The 20,823-nt window shown below is 38.8% G+C and overlaps 1 protein-coding gene across 15 annotated transcripts in view; it reads right to left on the bottom strand.

Moving 5' to 3' along the window:
- TBC1D5 (TBC1 domain family member 5) overlaps positions 1-20,823 on the bottom strand; it is a 431,389-nt gene that overhangs the window by 32,344 nt on the left and 378,222 nt on the right. For 14 of the 15 annotated variants that reach the window (XM_006770168.2, XM_015568088.1, XM_015568082.1 and 11 more), the window contains 2 exons: positions 19,495-19,560; positions 7,106-7,269 (listed from right to left, as the gene is read on the bottom strand). In XM_006770168.2, coding sequence (XP_006770231.1) covers positions 7,106-7,269; positions 19,495-19,560 — 230 coding nt within the window. The remainder of the gene's footprint in view (positions 1-7,105; positions 7,270-19,494; positions 19,561-20,823) is intronic. The other variant, XM_015568095.1, reaches the window with a different exon arrangement.

Raw genomic sequence — 20,823 nt, 5'->3', positions numbered from 1 at the left:
AACTGTTTGATATTCATAAGGGAATCAATGGCTGCATTTAATGAAATAAGAAATATGTTTGTGGTTAAAGTCTGATTTCTCACATGGAGGTTATCTAGACCAATGCAGCCCATGGTGATCGATCTTTTGAATCCATATTATTTATTGCCCTTACTACTTATCCAGCATTTAACCATAAACTACCTCTTATGTTGATGAGTTATATTTTTATTTAGTTTAATTATTACTTAACTTTTGATGTGTTTCCCCCTCCTTCAGTTTCATTGTCAGCACCCTCCCTCATTTGGACTGCTTTCTCATAGTTCTGATGCAGATACGTCTTAAATTCCAATTTCTAGAACATGACCTGAAGTAGATTAGATCATGTCCAGGTTGTCTATACTTCCACAAGTAAATATGAGTCTGCATTCAAATTTGTTTTCATTCATCTGACACTTTTTGTTATCTTGTCATGATAAAGGATATATGAATATTACAAAAACAAGTCCTATTAGCATGACCATGGTATATATTCAACCTACCAAATGGCAATGATGAGTGCATGCAGGGGTCACCCAGACACAGGATGAGCAGCCCCAGTGGTGATCTGGACCAGCAGGTGGTTTTTACCTCACTATACATCCTGGTTTATGCAGGGATTTTCAGCTCAGACAATTTTTATTTCCTGGGGCTTAGAGAGGATTCCACTTGGATATGTTTAGATCTTTAGAGATTGGTGTGTAATTATCACAAAGCATAGCAAAATGTCTTGCAGTTCATCAGGAACATTAAAAAAAATCTTTTAATTGGCTGATGTGCTTAAATATTAGAACTTATTCACACAGACAAATCAATTTGAGTTTTTCTTAATGTTCAGTATGTTCCTTTTTCTTTAACCTTAGCAAAGATATTCTTGGAAAATTATTTGGCAATAATTTTAGAACATTTAACAGTGCCAAAATAAGTAAAAAATTATTTAACAGTCAGATGAATGACCAAAGAAAATAGATTTCTAGAAAACTAAGTATAGAATGTCATTTACATTATGCAAAATAACGCATGAAAAATAAAAAGAGAAACTAAAATTTCTCTATAAACATTTCGAATATAAACATTTCGAATTTTGTCTGCAAGACTAAAAAAGTCAGGGCTTGATTAAAACCTGGGTTTGATGAGGGCATGAGTGGGGGAGGGCTGGGAGGGGGGCCATAGGGGGTAAGGACACATATGTAATACCTTAATCAATAAAGAAATTTAAAAAATAAAACCTGGGTTTGAATTAAGTGAGCCCAAGAGGGTTTTTTTTTGGAAACAAAGGAGAGGAATAATTAATTGTCTTCAAATATCAATCCTCAAAACAGTACTACTACTGATCTTGAAGCAAAGTCATTTTTAAAACTTCCTATTAGTTTGCTCACATTTCAGAAAAGTATAATCATGTATTTTATAAACACATGGCACAAGATTTAACTAATTACCTTTTTAAAGACTGAGTTGTACACTCTTTTATTATAAGGCCAAATCAGGGGCATTAACAGGAATGAATGTGTACAACTTCATCTAAAGATAGCTTATGGTTTACAGAAAGGCAATGCTGAGAGGAAATAACTTCTGAGACTTACTATATGACCTTGTCCAGAATATGTCACACCTATACTGATTTTGGAAATCATTTCTCAATGATTGGATTAGAAACACAAGCAGATTTAGACAAACTTAGGTTGAGAAGTAGTACTAAAGTATCTTCGTTTTGATGTCTCTTTTCAACTGCTATTTCATCTTTTTATTAACTGACACTAACCATTTCTCGACCCTGGGCCACTATAAAAGATCAATTTGAATCTTGAAATCTAAAAAATATATAGTTTAAGGCAATGGGTTCCAAAGAAGAGATATCTTTGCTTCAATTTGGGCCACTTGTTTGTATGAAAAACTGATAATGATGACGTCAATGAGAAACTACCTTGAACTTTTTAAGGACATGAAATACCCCTGTATCATGCTGACTGGGCTGGAAATGAAAGCAAAGGGGGCTCAGAGATGATAAATGGCCAGTCATAGGCTCTGATGCTATTGGGACCATCACGAGTCGGTATGTGGTTCCCATCAGAGAATGATTCCCAATTATGTGCAGTGTTATGCTGTGATAAGCAACTCTCACCTTAAATTAATAGAGGCTCATTTATCACTCATACTCCATGTCTATCATGGTTGGCAGATGGGTTCTGCTCATTGTGCTGGAGGGGAAGACAGAGCTGGGAGGATTCGGTAGTGACAATACATACATATCACTTCCACTCAACTCACTGAGCAAAACCAGTCACATGACTGACAGACTATAGGAGACATGGAGGTATAATGCTATCAAGAGCCTAGAATGGGGGAAACCTGAGATTATTTGGCGAAGGGCACTGACTACAATACACTATTTCATAAAATAATAAGCTAACCATTACTTGGACAACCAAGAACTTTCTCTTGAAAATTTCTGCCTACGTACTTCCTACAAGTAAGGAAATATATTAAATTTTGGATAGTAATTTGACATTCTGTTTCTTGGTTCACAGCAGGTCTACATGGAGGATTAGATTTACTCTATTTCTATTTTTGCTCCACTTCTCAGTTTTAAGTCACTGCATCACCATAAAGAAAAGTAATTAATTGGTGTTGTAGACTAATCCATATGCCACCAAAATTTGATGATGCAAATGACACATCTCTCCATATGCTTTTCTCATTTGTTATTCCTGACTCCGATTCTTCATAGATATGTTGTTGTTTTTCTGTACAGACATCTCCTCTTCTACTTTATTATGTCGATATATTCTATTTTTGTTGTAACTTGAAGTTATTATTTTTAATCTAAGTTATATATGTAACACTGTGAAGAGTCAAATGGTTCTACAAGGCTTGTTATGAAAAACAGTTCACACAGCCCCACCCTCCACTTCCTATTCTCTAGAAGTTACCACTTTTTATTCTTTTACCCACTTTTTTTCATCTCTATACTCTAGCTTAAATTGCTACTTCTTGATTTTTCTATAGCAACAATTTTTAATGGTGTGCTGCAAGAATTTTGAAAACATGCAATACCTGACCTTTTCCCCCTTAGACCCGTGGTCGGCAAACCGCGGCTCGCGAGCCACATGCGACTCTTTGGCCCCTTGACTGTGGCTCTTCCATAAAGTACCACGTGCAGGCACACACATATAGTGCGATTGAAACTTCCTGGCCCATGCGCAGAAGTCGGTATTTTGTGGAAGAGCCGGTATTTTGTGGAAGAGCCACACTCAAGGGGCCAAAGAGCCGCATGTGGCTCGTGAGCCATGGTTTGCCGAGCCGCAGTTTGCCGACCGCTGCCTTAGACTGTCAAATAAAAAAAAGTGGCAATCAACACAAGAGCCATCCAGTGTAAATACCCTATCTTGATTTGTAAATATATAGGTCATATACAGAGATGCATCTCATTGGATAATAAAGTTGCATAATAAGGTTGTGTCTGATCTGTTAATTCTTGGCACCAGAAATCCTTATGTACAAATATAGGCACCTGGCTTTTTAAAAAGTCACTTTGGAGCAAAAAGGGTAGGTAATTACTATTATTGTTCTATTTTTGGTAAATCAAAAAACACACCTTTTTTTTGGTGTGAGATTGGCAAAAGATAAATTTTTGGGTGTGCCACAGAATTTTAGTAATTAGTTTATGTGTGTGATGAGATGAAGAAGGTTGAAATCACTGTTCTAGAATATTATACACTACTTTTCCACTATGGAGGATGAGGATTTAGCTCTAATGACCACTACCACCTGCCCCCTCCCCTCTGCATTCAAACAAACAGTTCCCACACCCCATCTTCTCAAATGAATTTCACCATGGCTTTGATTAGATTGATAGTCAACAGGCTTACATTAGAATGTCTATGTACATAATAGTCGTAGCTCACTTGAAAGGTTTCTCATAACCTTTATTTCTTTTCCTGTAGCTTCTTTATTTTTCTTTGGGGTTACCAATTGTTCTATGCTTTACTGGCTTGTTTTTTTCTAAAGTTATCTCTAATTTAAACCCAATCTCACCTCTAGTTGTATAAATTACTCAATTTGTTCAAATATATTCGTTATTCTTACAATTTCATTGTTTTGGAGAAAACTTTCTGGAACCTTCTAACTTTCTGCAATGTGGGTTGGCTGCTGCTCACTGGACCTGCTAAGTAGCTGTGTGGTACATAAGTTTTCGGATCTCCCTGCATTATCATTCTGTGAATATTGTTGTCTTGCTCTGAATAATCTATTTCCTTGTTCTCCGGTATTCCTCATCCTCAGCGTACGTCCTCATTTTTGTAGAGCATGTCTTCCATTGGAGTCTGAGGTGCATGGGAATAAATTTTTTGAATCTTGAATGTCTGAAAGTGGCTTTATCCTACCCTCACATTTAATTAGTTTGGCTCAGTATAGAAACTCGGTTGGAAGTAATGAAGGCATTCCTCCATTATCTTGTTTCTGTGTTTCCAAGATAAGTTTGTAGCTATGCTAATTCTTCATCCTTTGTTTGAAACCTTTCTTTTAACCCAATTCTTCAAGTTTGTAGGATATCTCTTTGTTCCCAGAGTTCTGAACCTTTTCAGTGATGTATTAGTGTGTGAGTTTCTATTTACTTGTGTGGGACATAACATGGACCTTTACAATCTGAAAACTCGGGTCTTTCTTTCATTAGTGGAAAACTTTATTGAATTGTATTTTTGACTATTTCTTTCATTTTGTCTGTTCTCTCTCTCTCTGGAACTTGTGTTTTTTAGATTTTGAACCTCTGGGGTTGGTTCTCTAATTTTCTTATATTTTTCTTTCTGACCTCCCATTTCTGCCCGTATTCTATTTTCTCGAGAAATTTCCTCAATTTTATCTTCCAACTCTTCTATTGAGTTTTACATTGTTGATATTGTAGATTCTAATAGTGGTTGTTTTCTGAATATTTTTTGAGACATTCTACTCCTACATAGACTTGCTTCCTCCCAGTTGCTTTCTTTCTTTAATAGCATTTTATTATTTTGATGTCAAAATCATTTTTACCTAACGAGCCACTCAGAAAATGAACTTCAAACAAATGATATTTAAAAGTGCTAATATCATTATTTTGCTATTTTCTAATCACAGGTAAATAACATACCCAGAGTTCAACTGAGTTATTTTTGCTTAATTACTGTATACCAGGTACTCACATGAAAACATCAGGACATACATACAAAAGATACTTTTTTTTTTGTCTTTCATTTTCAGATGCTCTCCTCAAGTACCTGGTGATCCTTGACTGTGCTGCTCATATAAAAGAGTGTAAACTAAAAGTCAAGAGCAAGGTCTGTTTGGATGGGACTGTGATGGGTAGGTTCACTGTAAGCAAGCTGGCTATTTCCCTGAAGAACCACTGAGGTCAGAAAGTCTGCATGTTTTTTCATTTGTGACTTCTGCTTAGAGAAAACTCTTCCTGCCTGGAGGGATATACATATTGGAATTTAGGGAGCAGGTGGGGTGAGGCCAAATTCTGAAGCTAAATATATTCATCACTAGAGGCCCGATGCATGAAATTTGGGCAAGAGTAGGCCTTCCTTCCCACGGCTGCCGGCATCATCTTCCCTCTGGCACCCAGGACCCAGGCTTCTCTGCAGGCCCAGCTTCGTCTGGAAGGTCGTCCAGTCTAATTGGCATATTATGCTTTTATTATTATAGATTCATTTTCCAGTAGGGTAGTGCTGTACTTGAACATGCCTGATCTCACTCAGTCCAGAGAATTAAATTTCTAGTCTTCTGCCAGCATGGGAAAGGGAATCCAATTGCTTTCTGAAGAGAGAGACCTCTGACTGATTCTCATGTCTATAGTTCCACCTTTACCCCATTTCCAAGTCCCGAAGATTAAATCTAAATCACATTGCTTCTTGGTTTTTACCTACTGCTGACTTGGTGTTCAGCTTTCTTAGGTGGCTAAGTTAATTAGCACTTAACATCTGTTTTCCAAGGAACAAAAAATGTTGTTGTTGTCTTTTCTCCTGGTTTCTTATTCCTTGAGGGTTTATTTTTAACTATTCTAACTGTCCCTGGAGTGGAATCTAAGAGGGAGCAGAGCTAACTGCCTGCACTAAAGCTGCCATCTTTAAATGAAGGTTCCATTCTGCTCTTCCACAAATTAAGAAATCACAGTTTCTACGCACGGAAAGGGACCCCAAGAGAGTGTGTAGTGAGCCCTTCCCTTCAGAGAGCACTGCATGTTGTTTAACTCGCAGATGAGAGGGTTGAAGCACCATAAAGCTATCTTGCCCAAGATCACACACAGTCAGACAGACAGATTCCATGTCATTATCTATTCTGTGCACTGTAAACGATTATACCTCAGAAGTTTTACAATTTTTTTTTCTAATTTAGGACTATTTCAGCAACAACTACTAGTAGATTCTTTTCTGTAATACCTTAAATTTGCATCCTCTTCCAGTCAGCAGATAAATTCTTCATAGTAGAATATTCTGTTAAACGAGCTATAAAATGTGGCTAAATGTTTTATTTCTTGTGATTTGGCTTAACATTTTCAGACACATCTAGGTTATGTGTTTTTTAAGTAGTTGATATGCTTTAGACATGTTCTTTTGAGTAATGTATACAAAGGTTCTTAGACAGCAACTATCAATAGACCACAATTGAAATGCAATCTGTATAACTTTTAAAAACAAGTGATAAAATAATTTTGGATTTTCAGGAAATGCTTGAAACTGAAAAAAAACAAACAACAAAACAGCTTGGTTTGTTCTGGTGTCTTAATCTACTATTTGGTATCATGCTATTTGCTACATTTTAGAAGAAAAAAACAACCCACACAGGCTTTGACAAAAAGTCATTTTGCAGGGGAAAAAGGACCTGACACTTGGGACTTAACTTACTGTAAATTGATGCTACTTTCCTCCCTGCTCCAGTGTAGTATAAACAAACCATAGCCTTAAAGTATTTCTAAAAATTTTAACAAAGTTGTTTTTGACAAATAATTCATTTTAATTTGTAAAAATGTTAAGAGCGTTATAAGAAGCTCTAACAAACGCATCCCTCCAGAAGGAAATGAAGGATAAAAAGGAAACCTTTGCTAAACACTTACAGACTCTTTTCTGCCCATCGTTTTGCTGTGTGAGCGGGAACGGGAGATGTTGCTGAAGAAGGAATCCTTTTTAGTCGCAGACAAAGGTGGGGAGCCGGTGAATTCTCTTCCTCCAGGCAAACTCTCAATGCTTGGGGATGAACTGATGTTTTTAGAACTTTGTCCTGTAAGAAACATAAAGTGGCAATAATGAAAGACCATTCTTTCACTAGGTGACTAAACTTACTGCTTTTAATAAATGACCCATGGTGACACTTCTTTGTTTACACTGTCAACACAATGACACTATGGAGCATTAAAGGGCATGCATTTTTATGTACCAGATTAGCTGTCAATGTTTTAAAACAATGAAGTACGCTATAGTTTTCTACATGTAATTTATATTACAACAGTCCAAGTGTTGCACACATATAAAAAAATCAAAAATCCAGTTTTTAGAAATCACAGATTTAAAAACTGGACCCTCAGTAATGGAATCATCCTTATTAATAGAAACTGGAAACTATTATACTGTACATTATATTAATATAAAAAATTTGAAATCCTTCAGTTTTCAAAAGGGTTTCTTCCCTTTTCATTAATTGCAGAACAGATGTATTGGCTACCCCGGCCTATGGTAGAAGCATCTAGAAATGGGGACAAAGTGCTAGCTCATATAACCTCTATCTAAATAGAGGTTAGCTCCCACAGACAGGGTTCAACCTGCAATGGATGATATTGTTGCTGACCCTGGAAGGGCAGTAACCCTGAGGTTAGGAGAGGAGAAGGGGGAACAGGTCCCAGCACCTAGGACAGCAGTTCTCAACCTGTGGGTCGTGACCCCTTTGGCGGTCGAACGACCCTTTCACAGGTGTTGCCTAAGACCATCCTGCATATCAGATATTTACATTACGATTCATAACAGTAGCAACATTACAGTTATGAAATAGCAACAAAAATAATTTTATGGTTGGGTCACAACATGAGGAACTGTATTTAAAGGGCCAGAAGGTTGAGAACCACTGACCGAGGAGATCTCGAGGGCATAGGGTCCTAGAATGTCGGAGTTAAAAAAGACCTCTGGGCCCTAGCTGGTTTGGTTCAGTGGATAGAGCACCAGTCTGTGGACCAAAGGGTCCTTGGTTCGATTCTGGTCAAGGGCACATACACCTTGGTTGTAGGCTCCTCCTGGGTCTGGGCACTGGTCAAGGCTCATGCTGGAGGCAACCAATCAATGTGTTTCTCTCACATTAATGTTTCTCTCCGTCTTTCCCTCTCTCTTCCACTCTCCCTAAAAATCAATGGAAAAATATCCTCGAGTGAGGATTAACAACAACAAAAAATAATAATAAAAATTAAAAAAAACCTCCAGAACCATCTATTAATTTATTTTTTCTTTTTAAAATTATATCATTAATAAGTAAATATAGTCTCACTGTAAATAGATTAAATGTGAAAGTTGCCTTTATAAAAAAAAATCAGCTTTACTGAGATATAATTCATATACCATAAAATTCACCCTTTTGAAATGTATAATTCAGTGGTTCGATGAAGTCCCATTTACCCATTTTTTCTTTAGTTGCTTATGCTGTTGGTATCATGTCTAAGAAGCCACTGCCTAATCCAAGGTCACAAAGATTTACTCCTATGATTTCTTTTAAGAGTGTTATAGTTTTAGTTCTTGTATTTAAGTCTATTGTCCATTTTGAGTGACTTTTTGTATGTAGCATAAGGAAGTAGTTCAACTTTATCCTTTTGCATGTGGATATCCAGTTTTCCCAATACTATTTGTAGAAAAGATATTCTTTCCACATTGAATGGTCTTGGCACCCTTGTTTAAAATTAATTTACTGTAAATTTACAGGTTTATTTCTATGCTCTCAACTCTATTCAATTTACACAGGGCTATCTTTATGTCCTTGTCATTAGCATTTGATTACTGTAGCTATAGTAAGCTTTGAAATCAGAGTGGGAGTTCTCCTTCAACATTGCTTTGGATATTAGAGGTGGGCTGCATTTCCACTTGAGTTTTAAGATTAGTTTGTTAATTTCTCCCAAAATGATACCTGAGATTCTGATGGGGATTGTTATGAATATGTAGATCAATTTGGGTAGTATTGCCATCTTAACAATATAAGATATAAGCAAAATACATTTATCCTGTCTTTTATATTTACCTAGTTATTTTTATCGTTACTCTTTTTCTTAGTATAGATTTAAGTTAACTTCTAGTGTCCTTTCATTTCAGCCTGAATGACTCCCTTTACTGTGTCTTGTAGGACAGATTTGCTAGCAATTGTTTTTATCTGTGACTGCCTTAATTTTCCTTCCTTTCTGCAGGGTAGTTTTACAATTCTGCATGAGCCTTCATTCCTCCTGATGCAGAGCCTCCGGTTCATCCAGAGCTGAGAGATTGAGCCATTCTCAATTCTTTCCTGCCTGTGTGTGGCCTTCTAGAATACCAGGAATATATTGGAGATTTTCAAAGACCCTGATGGGTCTTTGATATTTCCTTCTAAGTTTTTTGCTAGCCTCTGATTTTCCCATTAAGTTTTTGGTTAGCATCTTGTTTGCTCTACTTCTGCCTTGGGCAGCTGTGATATTAAGCCATTTCCACTGATGATTTTTGATAGATGCCCTATGGACAGGGTTTCTCCCTTAGTGAGTTCTGAATAAGGTCAAATAAAGACAAGCCCTATGAATGAGGCCTTTCCGGAAGCTGCTGGACAAGTCAAATAGCTACCATATACCGGGGATGGGACTTTTAGGGTGCTCCACGTCCATTCTTTCTCCTCCAGTGGTTGCAAGGCTGATGGTTATCAAAGACTATGGCAGACATGGGGAGGGGTGGGCAGGAATGAGGCAAGTGGAAAAGCTACAAAGCATGCTGTTCTTACTGAGATCCAGCCCTTTTTTCTTGAATAGATGGTTTTCAAATTACATTATTACAATTCTTTGATTAATTTCCAGAGTTCAGATAAAGCTTTGACATTTCTGATCTTGTTGCTGTTATGGAGCAACATTTTCAGAGGTCCTGTCATTCCAAAAACACTTCCCTCTCTGACTTGCTTTTTGGACTGAACTTACTCTTTGAAATTTGTGTTCCTCTTATATACAAATCTGCCTTACTCTTTTTAATGGCTGTGAAGAAGACAAAATTGTAGCTTTTCTAAATAGACATTTAAGATCTTCCTTCCTTCCTTCCTTCCTTCCTTCCTTCTTTCTTTTTCTCTTTCTTTCTATGTCACTCCTGTGTCAGATGGACTGTGGGAAGCCATGGATTGTGTGGACTGGGTGAGGCAGGAATGTCAAGAGTTGTTTTCCATCCTGTTATTTCACCATTTTCTTTCTTTCTTTTTTGCCTGTACAAACTAAATGAAAATTAAAACTCGAAAGAGATATGTTTTTAGGTACAAACTGTTGTCTATTTCTATTAGGTAAAGTTACATAAATGGGACTGCAATGTCTAATTTTATGTGCATTTTAAATTTACATTAATAATTCCAAATTGATTTCTCCTAGGATTTTAACCTACATATATATGTATATTTATACACATGTGTAAATGTAACATGATATATATTTATCTATTCATCTAATTTTTTAAAAAAATATATTTTATTGATTTTTTTTTTTAGAGGGGAAGGGAGAGGAATAGAGAGTTAGAAACACGATGAGAGAGAAACGTCGATCAGCTGTCTCCTGCACACCCCCCACTGGGGATGTGCCCGCAACCAAGGTACATGACCTTGACTGGAATCGAACCTGGGACCCTTCAGTCCACAGGCTGACACTCTATCCACTGAGCCAAACCAGTTAGGGCTATTCATCTAATTTTTTATTTGATTAATCGATGGAAGCAGAATTTCATTATGTTAGTTTGAAGTTTACTGATAACTAGTGAGGTTGAATATCTTTCAACTTATTCATACCAGTCATCTGAAGGTCCTGTGTGAATCATCTCTGCTCCTTTTATTTTAAAAAGCTGATTTAGGGGAGTTCCTCCTAAATTCTGGAACTCAAATTCTGTATATAAGTGTGTGTCTATATTTTCCTCTATGGTTTTTGTTTTTATGGTCCTGTTTAGGAAGGCATTTCTTACTCCAAGATGATGTAGTGGGAAAAAATTTAAGTATTTATTATAAACCTAGGTTTTTCTTTTTCCCTTTATAAATATTTTCTCATCGCTCCTTGGAACTCTACTCGTTAAGTAGCTTTTATTGCCTTGGGGTGGTGGAAGATATAGCTAAAACAAAAGGAATGTTTGCTTAGCTCTGAGTTCCAAATTGCTTTTAAAAGTCCATAGGAAAAAAGATAAATCTAAGAAGCCAAAGCATTTTGATTTGCAAGAACATGGCTTTTTCACAAAATAAAATGAAAAAAATGTTTAGCTGTTTCTAAAATTATACAACTGAATTTATCTGTCCCTTCAAAATTTGAATCATCTAGCGATAAAATTATCTGGTGCCAGTGACATTTTAATGGCATCACAATGATGGCTTTTTGGATTTTTTTCTAAGTTCATTCCACTATTAAGGTAGCCTACTTCTGCTTGGTCAATTTTGATCATTCTTCCCCCTAAAAACCATATATGAGGTAGGCAGAATAATGCCTAGAACAGGGGTGGGCAAACTTTTTGACTCGAGGACCACAGTAGGTTCTTAAACTGGACTGGAGGGCCGGAACAAAAGCATGGATGGAGTGTTTGTGTGAACTAATATAAATTCAAAGTAAACATCATTACATAAAAGGGTACGGTCTTCTTTTTTTTTTTTTTTTAGTTTTATTCATTTCAAACGGGCTGGATCCGGCCCGCGGGCCTTAGTTTGCCCACGGCTGGCCTAGACCAAGCATGTTAAACTCATGGCTGGCAGGCCCCATGCCTTGTTTACATGTGGCCTGCTGGCTGCGAGTTTGACATGGCATCCCCCGAGCACATGTTTCTATTGATTTTTAGACAGAAAGAAGGGAAGGGAGAGAGAGAGAAAGAGAAACATCAATGTGAGAGAGAAACATTGATCAATTGCCTTTTGTATGTACTCCAACTAGAGATCAAGCCAGCCATGGGCAAACTACGGCCCGCGGGCCGGATCCAGCCCGTTCAGCTGTTCTATCCGGCCCGCGGAGCCAAAAGAGTGGAGGGTTCTCTTGCTCTCCCCTCCGCTCGTTCACCAGCAGCAGTGTTAACATGGCGACATCGGGAAACATGGCTGCAGCTCCTTCTTCTGAGTCCAGTTTAAGAACCCATTGTGGCCCTCGAGTCAAAAAGTTTGCCCACCCCTGGCCTAGACCCTTAATTGGCAGAGCTTGTGAGTATGCTACCCTATATGGCAAAAGGACTCTGCAGAAAAAAAAGTGTGTTAAGGTTAAGAACCTTGAGATTGGAAGAACACCCCAGGTTATTATGGTAGGCCATGTAAACACAGAGGTCCTTCAAGTGGAACAGAGATGTGACTAAAGATCATAAAGGAGATGGTTGAACATGAGAGGGACTGGCTTTGCTGGTTGTGAGGACTGAGAAAGGAGCCAGGGGTCAATGTGGCATCCTCTAGAAGAGGAGAATGGCAGCCAGCTGACAGCCAGCTAAGAAATGGGGACATTGGTTCTACAGTCTCAAGGAACTGAATTCTGCTAATAGCACAAATGATTCTCTCCTAGAACCTCCTGACATGTTGGTTTCAGCTTGGTGAGATCTGTGCTAGACTTCTGACGCACAGAATCCTATATAACAAAAGGGTAATATACAAATTGACCCTAACAGCAGAACAACTGGGAATGACTGGTCACTATGACACACACTGACCATCAGGGGGCAGATGCTCAATGCAGGAGCTGCCCCCTGGTGGTCAGTGAGCTCCCACAGGGGGAGCTCTGCTCAGCCACAAGCCACCCCCCCGCCCCCCAGTGCACAAATTTTTGTGCACTGGGCCTCTAGTTGTTGAATAAATGAGAAATTCTCCTTTGATTATTATTATACTCTATGTATGATCTCTAGACTCTCAATATTTGGCATTACTGTTCAAATGCTGAGTTAATCTAAAATGCCAGGTAGAATCACTTATATTTGCTCATACTCCTGGAAAAAGAATTTTGTGTACTATTGCAACTTTTTTCTGTATCTTCCAAAATGAATTAATAGTTGTGAGCAGGCCCTAGCTGGTTTGGCTCAGAGGACAGAGTGGTAGCCCGTGGACTGAAGGGTCCAGGTTTGATTCCGGTCAAGGACACATGCCTGGGTTGCAGGCTCAATCCCCAGTAGTGGGTGTTCAGGAGGCAGCTGATTGATGAGTCTCTCTCATCATTGATACTTCTATCTCTCTCTCCTTCTCCCTTCCTCTCTGAAATCAATAAAAAATATATAAAAAAAGTTGTGAGCAGTTACATATATAAAATCTTATAAAATCTTAGTTGTCTTGAATACTTCTGAAATGAGATAGGAAGTACCTATTATATCTATCTGATACTTATAATATATAAATAAAGTTCTATAAAACTTGGGAAAATTTTTCATTTAAAAGGATTATAACATTATCAAAGAAAAACATCTTAAGAAGCTATCCCAGTTTTTTAAAAAAATATATTTTATTGATTTTTTACAGAGAGGGAGGGAGAGAGACAGAGTCAGAAACATCGATGAGAGAGATACATCGATCAGCTGCCTCCTGCACATCTCCCACTGGGGTATGCCTGCAACCAAGTTACATGCCCTTGACCGGAATCGAACCCGGGACTCTTCAGTCCACAGGCGACGCTCTATCCCCCGAGCCAAACCGGTTTTGGCAGCTATCCCAGTTTTTATAAAGCAACTGTTCCATGATGAAATGATAATAAGACCAGGAATTGATTCTAGATTTTATCTGTACTATAGCTGTGTACTATTCATTTTTTCTCCAACCTTCCTGATATACACACTTCCCTAGTCTGTCTGCCCAAGAATAGATCAGAAAATTAAAATCAGCAAGGTGATATTTGCAAAATATTAGCCCATGGATATATATGGACCTTTTACATATGATCTCATTTGTACTTGATGACATTGTGAGGTAGTTACATATAAGAAAACTGAGGCTTGGAGAGTTTAATAAACTTGCTCTAGGACATAGGCTTTTATACCTATAGCTAGCAACACTAAGATTTGTCCAAACTTACTAGTAAAGTCTGTGCCAACACGTATCATTTCATTTCTGTATCACAGAGAGTGACTCCAAGCAGCTATTAATTCAAACAGCAAAGAAACAAACAAACAAATCATATTTGGGGAATAGGTCCAGCTACCCAATTTTTAGGACTTGTAGGTGCATTTTGAGGTGGCTTTTCCTACGAACAGAAAACTGATGGTTAATCTCCTGTATTCAATTACAGGTGCTATATCACAAAGGCCAGGCCCCACTGAAGGCAGGGGTGTGGTCATTACCAGCCTCACATGGTGGGAAAGTTAGCACAGTGGAAGATGTAGTGGGGCTACAATAAAGTTCTTGGCCTATATATCACATTTAAACCCTGCACAAAATATATTTGCCCTTAATTACAGAAATCAGGTTACTAATTTTGTTGTGCCCTTTGGGAACTAACATTTACACCTAAGAAAATGGAGTCCCTGATGTGTTCCCAAGGGGCTGATGGAACACTTCCTGTGGAGAATGTGGGAAAGGCTGGGCACCAGAGGCAGCCTTGCCTAGAGCCAGGAGAAGGCTTCTCACACTTCCCTGCCTTTCATAACTGGATGGGACATTCCACCCCCAAGCCCTGCACACATCTGAGTCGAGGAGACGATATTCTCAGCTACCTGTAGCCCATCAACTGCACAGGGGCTCTGAACCTCTAGAAACCTTTTAATGTCTTTAACTGACAGGAACAACATGAATAATTTCTTTTGCTGCGCTCAAACTAAGGCCTGTTCTTACTGGCACACTCTTAAGTACATTGCTGCGGTGCCTTGCCCAGGGCCCCTTCAGAACTGAGGCACGTGTCCCGGCTGCTGGGAGAGGATGGCTTTCAGGAGTCCCGTTCTGGGAGGTCCCTGAGCTGTGGGGAGCTGTTTGCCCAAGGTCCTCCCTGGGGATTCGCTCCAGTCAGTCACTAGTTGGGCTGATAGCCTAAAAATTACAGGCTACCCCCTTGCCTCAAGGCAGACACCTCTGAAGGGCCATCCCAGGCCCAGGGGTTCCAGCAGCAACAGCAAGGCAGGTCAGCTCACCCCTCAGCTCAACCCCTCTCACTCCCCAGGTGTTGAGCTTGAGGGCACGTCCCCAAAAGCCTTCACTCGCTTTCATTTATCAGAAATTCTGACCCAAAGCAATTCTTTAAAAGTAATTTTCTATTGCAAGGCATTCTTAAATATACTAAGACCTCTTCTCAAGCTGCATCAGGCATGTACATAATCTTTCATTCATAACCAAACAGCAGGGCATGAGCTTATGCAGTGCCCATAGAAACTCTGTCCAGCCCTGAGGAGGGGGACAAGACAAGCTCTTAAAAAGCTCCCAAAATGCCAAAACCGGTTTGGCTCAGTGGATAGAGCGTCGGCCTGCGGACTGAAGGGTCCCGGGTTCGATTCCGGTCAGGGGCATGTACCTGGGTTGCGGGCACATCCCCAGTGGGAGATGTGCAGGAGGCAGCTGATCGATGTTTCTCTCTCATCGATGTTTCTAACTTTCTATCTCTCTCCCTTCCTCTCTGTAAAAAATCAATAAAATAAAAAAAAGCTCCCAAAATAATGGTACAAGGGAAATGGACGTGTACATTCACTAACTAACCTAAAATCCCAGGTGATCAAAGCAAACAGGAGTATAAACAACAGTACCCTGGGAGCACTAAGGAGGCCGTATCTAATACTGCCTCAGGCAATCAGAGGTGTAAGGGAAACCTTATTACTTGGAGAGTGGTGGTGAGTGGGGTGGCTCAGGGAGGGTCACTTCTGGCAGAGGACACAGTATTACCAAGGCCGTTGGACTCCTGGGGACATCTAGCTCCGTCAGTCTGATGAAATTCTTCGGAGCTTCCTGCCATCCCCATGTAACAGGATGACACCAAAACCAGTGTGTGAGAGGATAAACCCCCAAAGCACAGTGTTTAGGAGGCTAGGAAATCTGGGGGTCACTGGTGGGAGGCGTAGCTCAGAAGAGCAGAAAGCCCAGGGCTGCAGCCACAGAAAGGGGATCGCTGCAACTTCACGCAGTGACCCAGGAGAAAGGGAGGCAGCTGGCCCATCTGGTCACATTCTGTTGCCTCAGGTTTGAGTGACAGAGAGCAAGAGGGCTGATGTTGGTGCCACCAGAGAGCAAAAGGAAGCAGGCTGTACCTGAAGGCCCAGAGAGAGCGGCTCTAGCCGAACGCAGCGGTCAAGCGCTGTCAGATCCAGGGCTTGCCTGCAAACATGTGGCTGTGGGACATCGAAAGTTATTATTAAGAAAATGTAGAGGTGCTCAGCTGGCTCCTTCATCATTTGATTCTGAAAACTAAAAGGTATTTGAGGAAAACACATAATGGCTCTGGAGGCATCACTATGGGATGGTGCGGTGGTCACTTCTTACACCCTCGAAGCAGCTATTCTTTTCTCTCGTTACAGGTAAGAGGTCGGTGACCTCCCTAGGTCAGCCAGCAAGGCAGTATCCGAGGCAGGACTCAAACCCAGGCCTCACCCCAGAGCCCATGCTGGGCAGAGCTGCACTCCCTGCTCCCCTAGCAAGGGCTGTGTCAGGTAGGCTATAGTAAGCATGACCTGAAGTTAAAGAAAAACAGAATGAGATATTTTAAAAGTGGCAAATGCTGATCTTATTCTCAGTCCAAAAACAACTCATTTATTCAACGTCTTTTGGAGTGTTCTATAAAAATGCATTTTCTTGCTAACTGATGCTTCAGAAAACTTGTGTTTCACATTACGTATTTCCCTGCCTTCTTTGGGTGATTATACAGGACACAGTGGAACTGTCTGCTGCTTCAGGGCTCTCATTTCTCAGCAACACCAGAGTGACCAATATAGGGTCACGCACACGGCTAACTTTTAGGTTTTCAGTCTCTCCCCTCATGCTTGCGAGCAGAAGGGGTCCCTGTGGTCAGTCCTATGTCCGACTCTAGTTGACTTGACCTCCTTTTTCTTTATCTCCCAGTCTGCTGCCTGTCACCTGCACTGGAACATGTGTTAGTGCTGTATTCCTGAAGGTCCAGAGAGGAAGTCACCTCCAGACACATGAGCTATTACCACGTTGATGCGACTCCCACTTTACTCCTCAGTTTAAAATCTATTATAGGTTTTTTCCTACAAGGAATCATAAGAAACTTTACAAGGATTACCCTTAGGGAAATAGGCTGGCAGAAAAAAAGACATTTGAGACGGTATGAATGATAGTTTTAGTTCTATGAAATAAAAAACTTTTCTACTCTTAAAATAGGAGATTCAAGGGGAATAGAATGGGTTTGGCACATTTTGATTAAGTTCTCTACCTTCTAATATTACTAATCCTGTTAAGCATAGATTGTTAGAAAGTTTTTTGTTGCCACCACTAACTATTTTGGGTTTACTTCTCCTTCCCACTGCGTTCTGACCCTCTGCAGGAAGTGTGCTGAAGAAAACAGAGTGACTTCTTCAAACCAGGGTAGGTATGGTCACACTGTCTCATCATCACCATCACAGACTGAAAGCTGTTTATTTGCACCTCATGTCACATAAAGGGGCTGGAACCTGCCCTGGTGGACAGGAGCCTCCCCTAGCAGACTGATAGACTCTCTGACAGGGCGTGGCAGGCAGGGGGAATTTTGAACAGGGTCTCCAGAAAAACAGGCCTGTCTGGACCATTTAAAACACAGGCTAACAGAGGTTGGCACATGGTAGGCACTGAATAAATACTTGTGGAGTAAATGGATGACATGATTCTACTTATATAACATCAGTTATTTGAATAAAATGATATAACCTCCCTCTTCAAGATTCTATTAAAAAGGCAGCATGGTTCAGGGCGTTCTGGTCTGAGGGTACAGGGAATGAGCAGTAGCAGCATAGAGCAGAAGTCACAATGAGCAAGGCAGCCTCTGGTCTCTCTCCCCACAGCCAAATGAACTACGATAACAAAACACTTGTTAAAGAGTTGCCTAGAGGGCTCAGATTTTAATTTTAGGAAACATATTTAAGCCTTATGAATTCTCACCATATCGGATAATCACATCAATATTTACTTAAGTGCAATAATTGACAAGGCTAAAGACGAATCATGTGGAGATTATCTGCCTTTTCTATTTCCATTTTACTGCATCTGTTTATATCACATAACAGATACCATGAAGAGTAAACAGCAGCTCCTCATGGAATCCCCAGGCTGACCAAACCCTTAAAGGTCAGATGGTTCAAATACCAGAACACAGGCGAAACTATACCTGTGAAATCCAGAACTATATATAGAAGCGAGGTCACATCCCTCCAGCACAACAGTTTTATTTCTTACTATCTTAAGCCACACACCACTCATTTCCTAATCACAGTATATTTTTTCTGTTAATTTATCAAAAATCATAGGTATTATGAAGACATATCATTATTAGAACAGTATTTTAATACTACTAGCGTGACTAAATTATGTGTATATTTAAATTAAGGAAAACATTATATGAATTTTAATTCTGAATTTGAATCTTCTATTCAGTTTGAATAGTAGGCTTCCACTTGGTACAGAATTCCTCTCTGCAGCATATTTTACCTAAAATATTACATAATAAAAGATTAATGCAACAACTTTAAATATTTATGTTTTTAAATTCCACAGGAGTTGCTGAATATGAATTACTATTATTTTTTATGTCTTAAATAAACCTTTTTCTAGATTAAGAACAAGCAATTATGATGTTAAAATGTTATTTTTGTATTTTAAATCATTGCTAGTTATGTATGGAGATTTGTCATACCAAACTTTCTGTTAATATGATTCATAATACAAAGCCTGTACTTAGAAACTTATTTCAAAATCAAGTGATGATTCTTTTAGGTAAAGTATAACAAGTACTCTGGCTGATACATACAATAATATGCATACAAACAGCACATAAATAATCTAATCTGAGAACTAATTTGTCAGTTACTGTCACAGAGCACCTATGCAACAAAAAGGACACCTTGGTGTGAGCTGCTCAATAAAACAGAGTGTTAAAATCACCACAGGATATACAGTGCCCATAATTTGCAAGGAAAGAGGCTGGTGCAAACTTAGAAAACCCACAGCACAGCTGGGTTTGGCATCACCAAGTTGACATGAGAAAGGACTTTTGTTCTAAACAACAGTGCCACTCAGTGGCTGAATAATGGTAGTGAACTAATCAACAGTATGAATTGGAGGGTGGGCAGACAGAACAATGGAATTTTGGAATAGGCAATGATAATACTGCAGGCAAAAAGGTATACTACGTTGCCATGGTAACTGTACCTTGGAGGTCAGTTAGAGTCTGGACAGGAACAGAAACCTGAGCATTGCTTCCTGTAACTACATCACCTAGATTTCATAAGAAAAAATAATTAGATTTCATAAAAACAAAAAAAATAATCAACTTTTTTCACACTTAATGTTGTAATACATTTATCAATCAAATTACTTTACTAAAAGTAAAATAAAAGAGAAAATACAGTACAATCTTATGAAAATAAATATAAAATATTTTTAAAAGGACCTATTTTTTTTAAAGTGTTACCTAAAAAGCATTTGGGCATGTTTTTCTTAAAGAAAGCAAACAAATAAAGTTCCACTAGTCTAAAGTATAAAACAAGTTTCTATCAGTTGAAAGTATAGGAAACTCTAGCAATCAAAAGATTTTGCTGAACAGACTTCATTATGCTATAAATATTAGTGTGATTTTATATTTTCTTTCAAAAGTTTTTATCCAAAAAATTACATGCATTTACTAAGTAACGTTTCTTTTGAAATTGATTCCCCTCTGTAACAGACAAGATTTATTTTTAGCTAAACTTGAAACCAGTTTCTTCAGTCACCAGATCAAGACTTAAACAAGTTCTAATTTCATAGTAAGTATTGAAAAGATTTCAAAAGTTCCCACATGTACTTAGAAATGTCAACATGTAAAAATAAATCTGTGAACGGCATACCCTTTAAACTTGATATATTTATTATAGGCAAGATTTCATTTACAAATTGGACCTGTAGTAAATGCTTAAAATAAAGAGGTGTTCAAATTTGAAAAACAGACAAAGGAAATGGGGAAAAGGAGCGCATTTTAAGAACACAGGAAGGAAAGGAAAGGGAGCACCACGGGACATTCTGTGAAGAGCTGAGGTACACAATTTAGAAGGGAGATTTTTTGCTTCTTTTATTTCCTTCCTGGGTGACAAAGTTCAACATTAAGCAGTCACTGTCAACAGCATTTGAGGGCCTATGTTATTTTGAGCTTAACAAGGTCAAAAAACAAGCCTTCTTAAAAGGCACCATATTTTGTGTGTGTGATAATGTATGGTTAATAGACTTGCTTCCCCTGTAGTTTTTATGCAATAGTAAAAATCTATTTTTGAATTAAATAACATACTCTCGGTGCCTTGACCACTTGCTACAATTATGATTTACAGCATGGCCAGCTCAGATGGAGATCACTGGGCTGTAATTATATCATCACTATCAATTAACAGCACATACATTTATATTCTCCTATAACTACAATACAATCTATAGATAAGTACATACTCCAAACAAGTGATAAATAGCTTTTAGCAGAACTTTCAGGTCCTGAATTTTCATAGTATAGTTAAC

This window comes from Myotis davidii, unplaced genomic scaffold (assembly GCF_000327345.1).
Source record: "Myotis davidii unplaced genomic scaffold, ASM32734v1 scaffold962, whole genome shotgun sequence".
Classification (NCBI taxonomy): Eukaryota; Metazoa; Chordata; class Mammalia; order Chiroptera; family Vespertilionidae; genus Myotis; species Myotis davidii.
The sequence above is the reverse complement of the archived record's forward strand: the minus strand, read 5'-3'. Positions and strand labels throughout refer to the sequence as shown.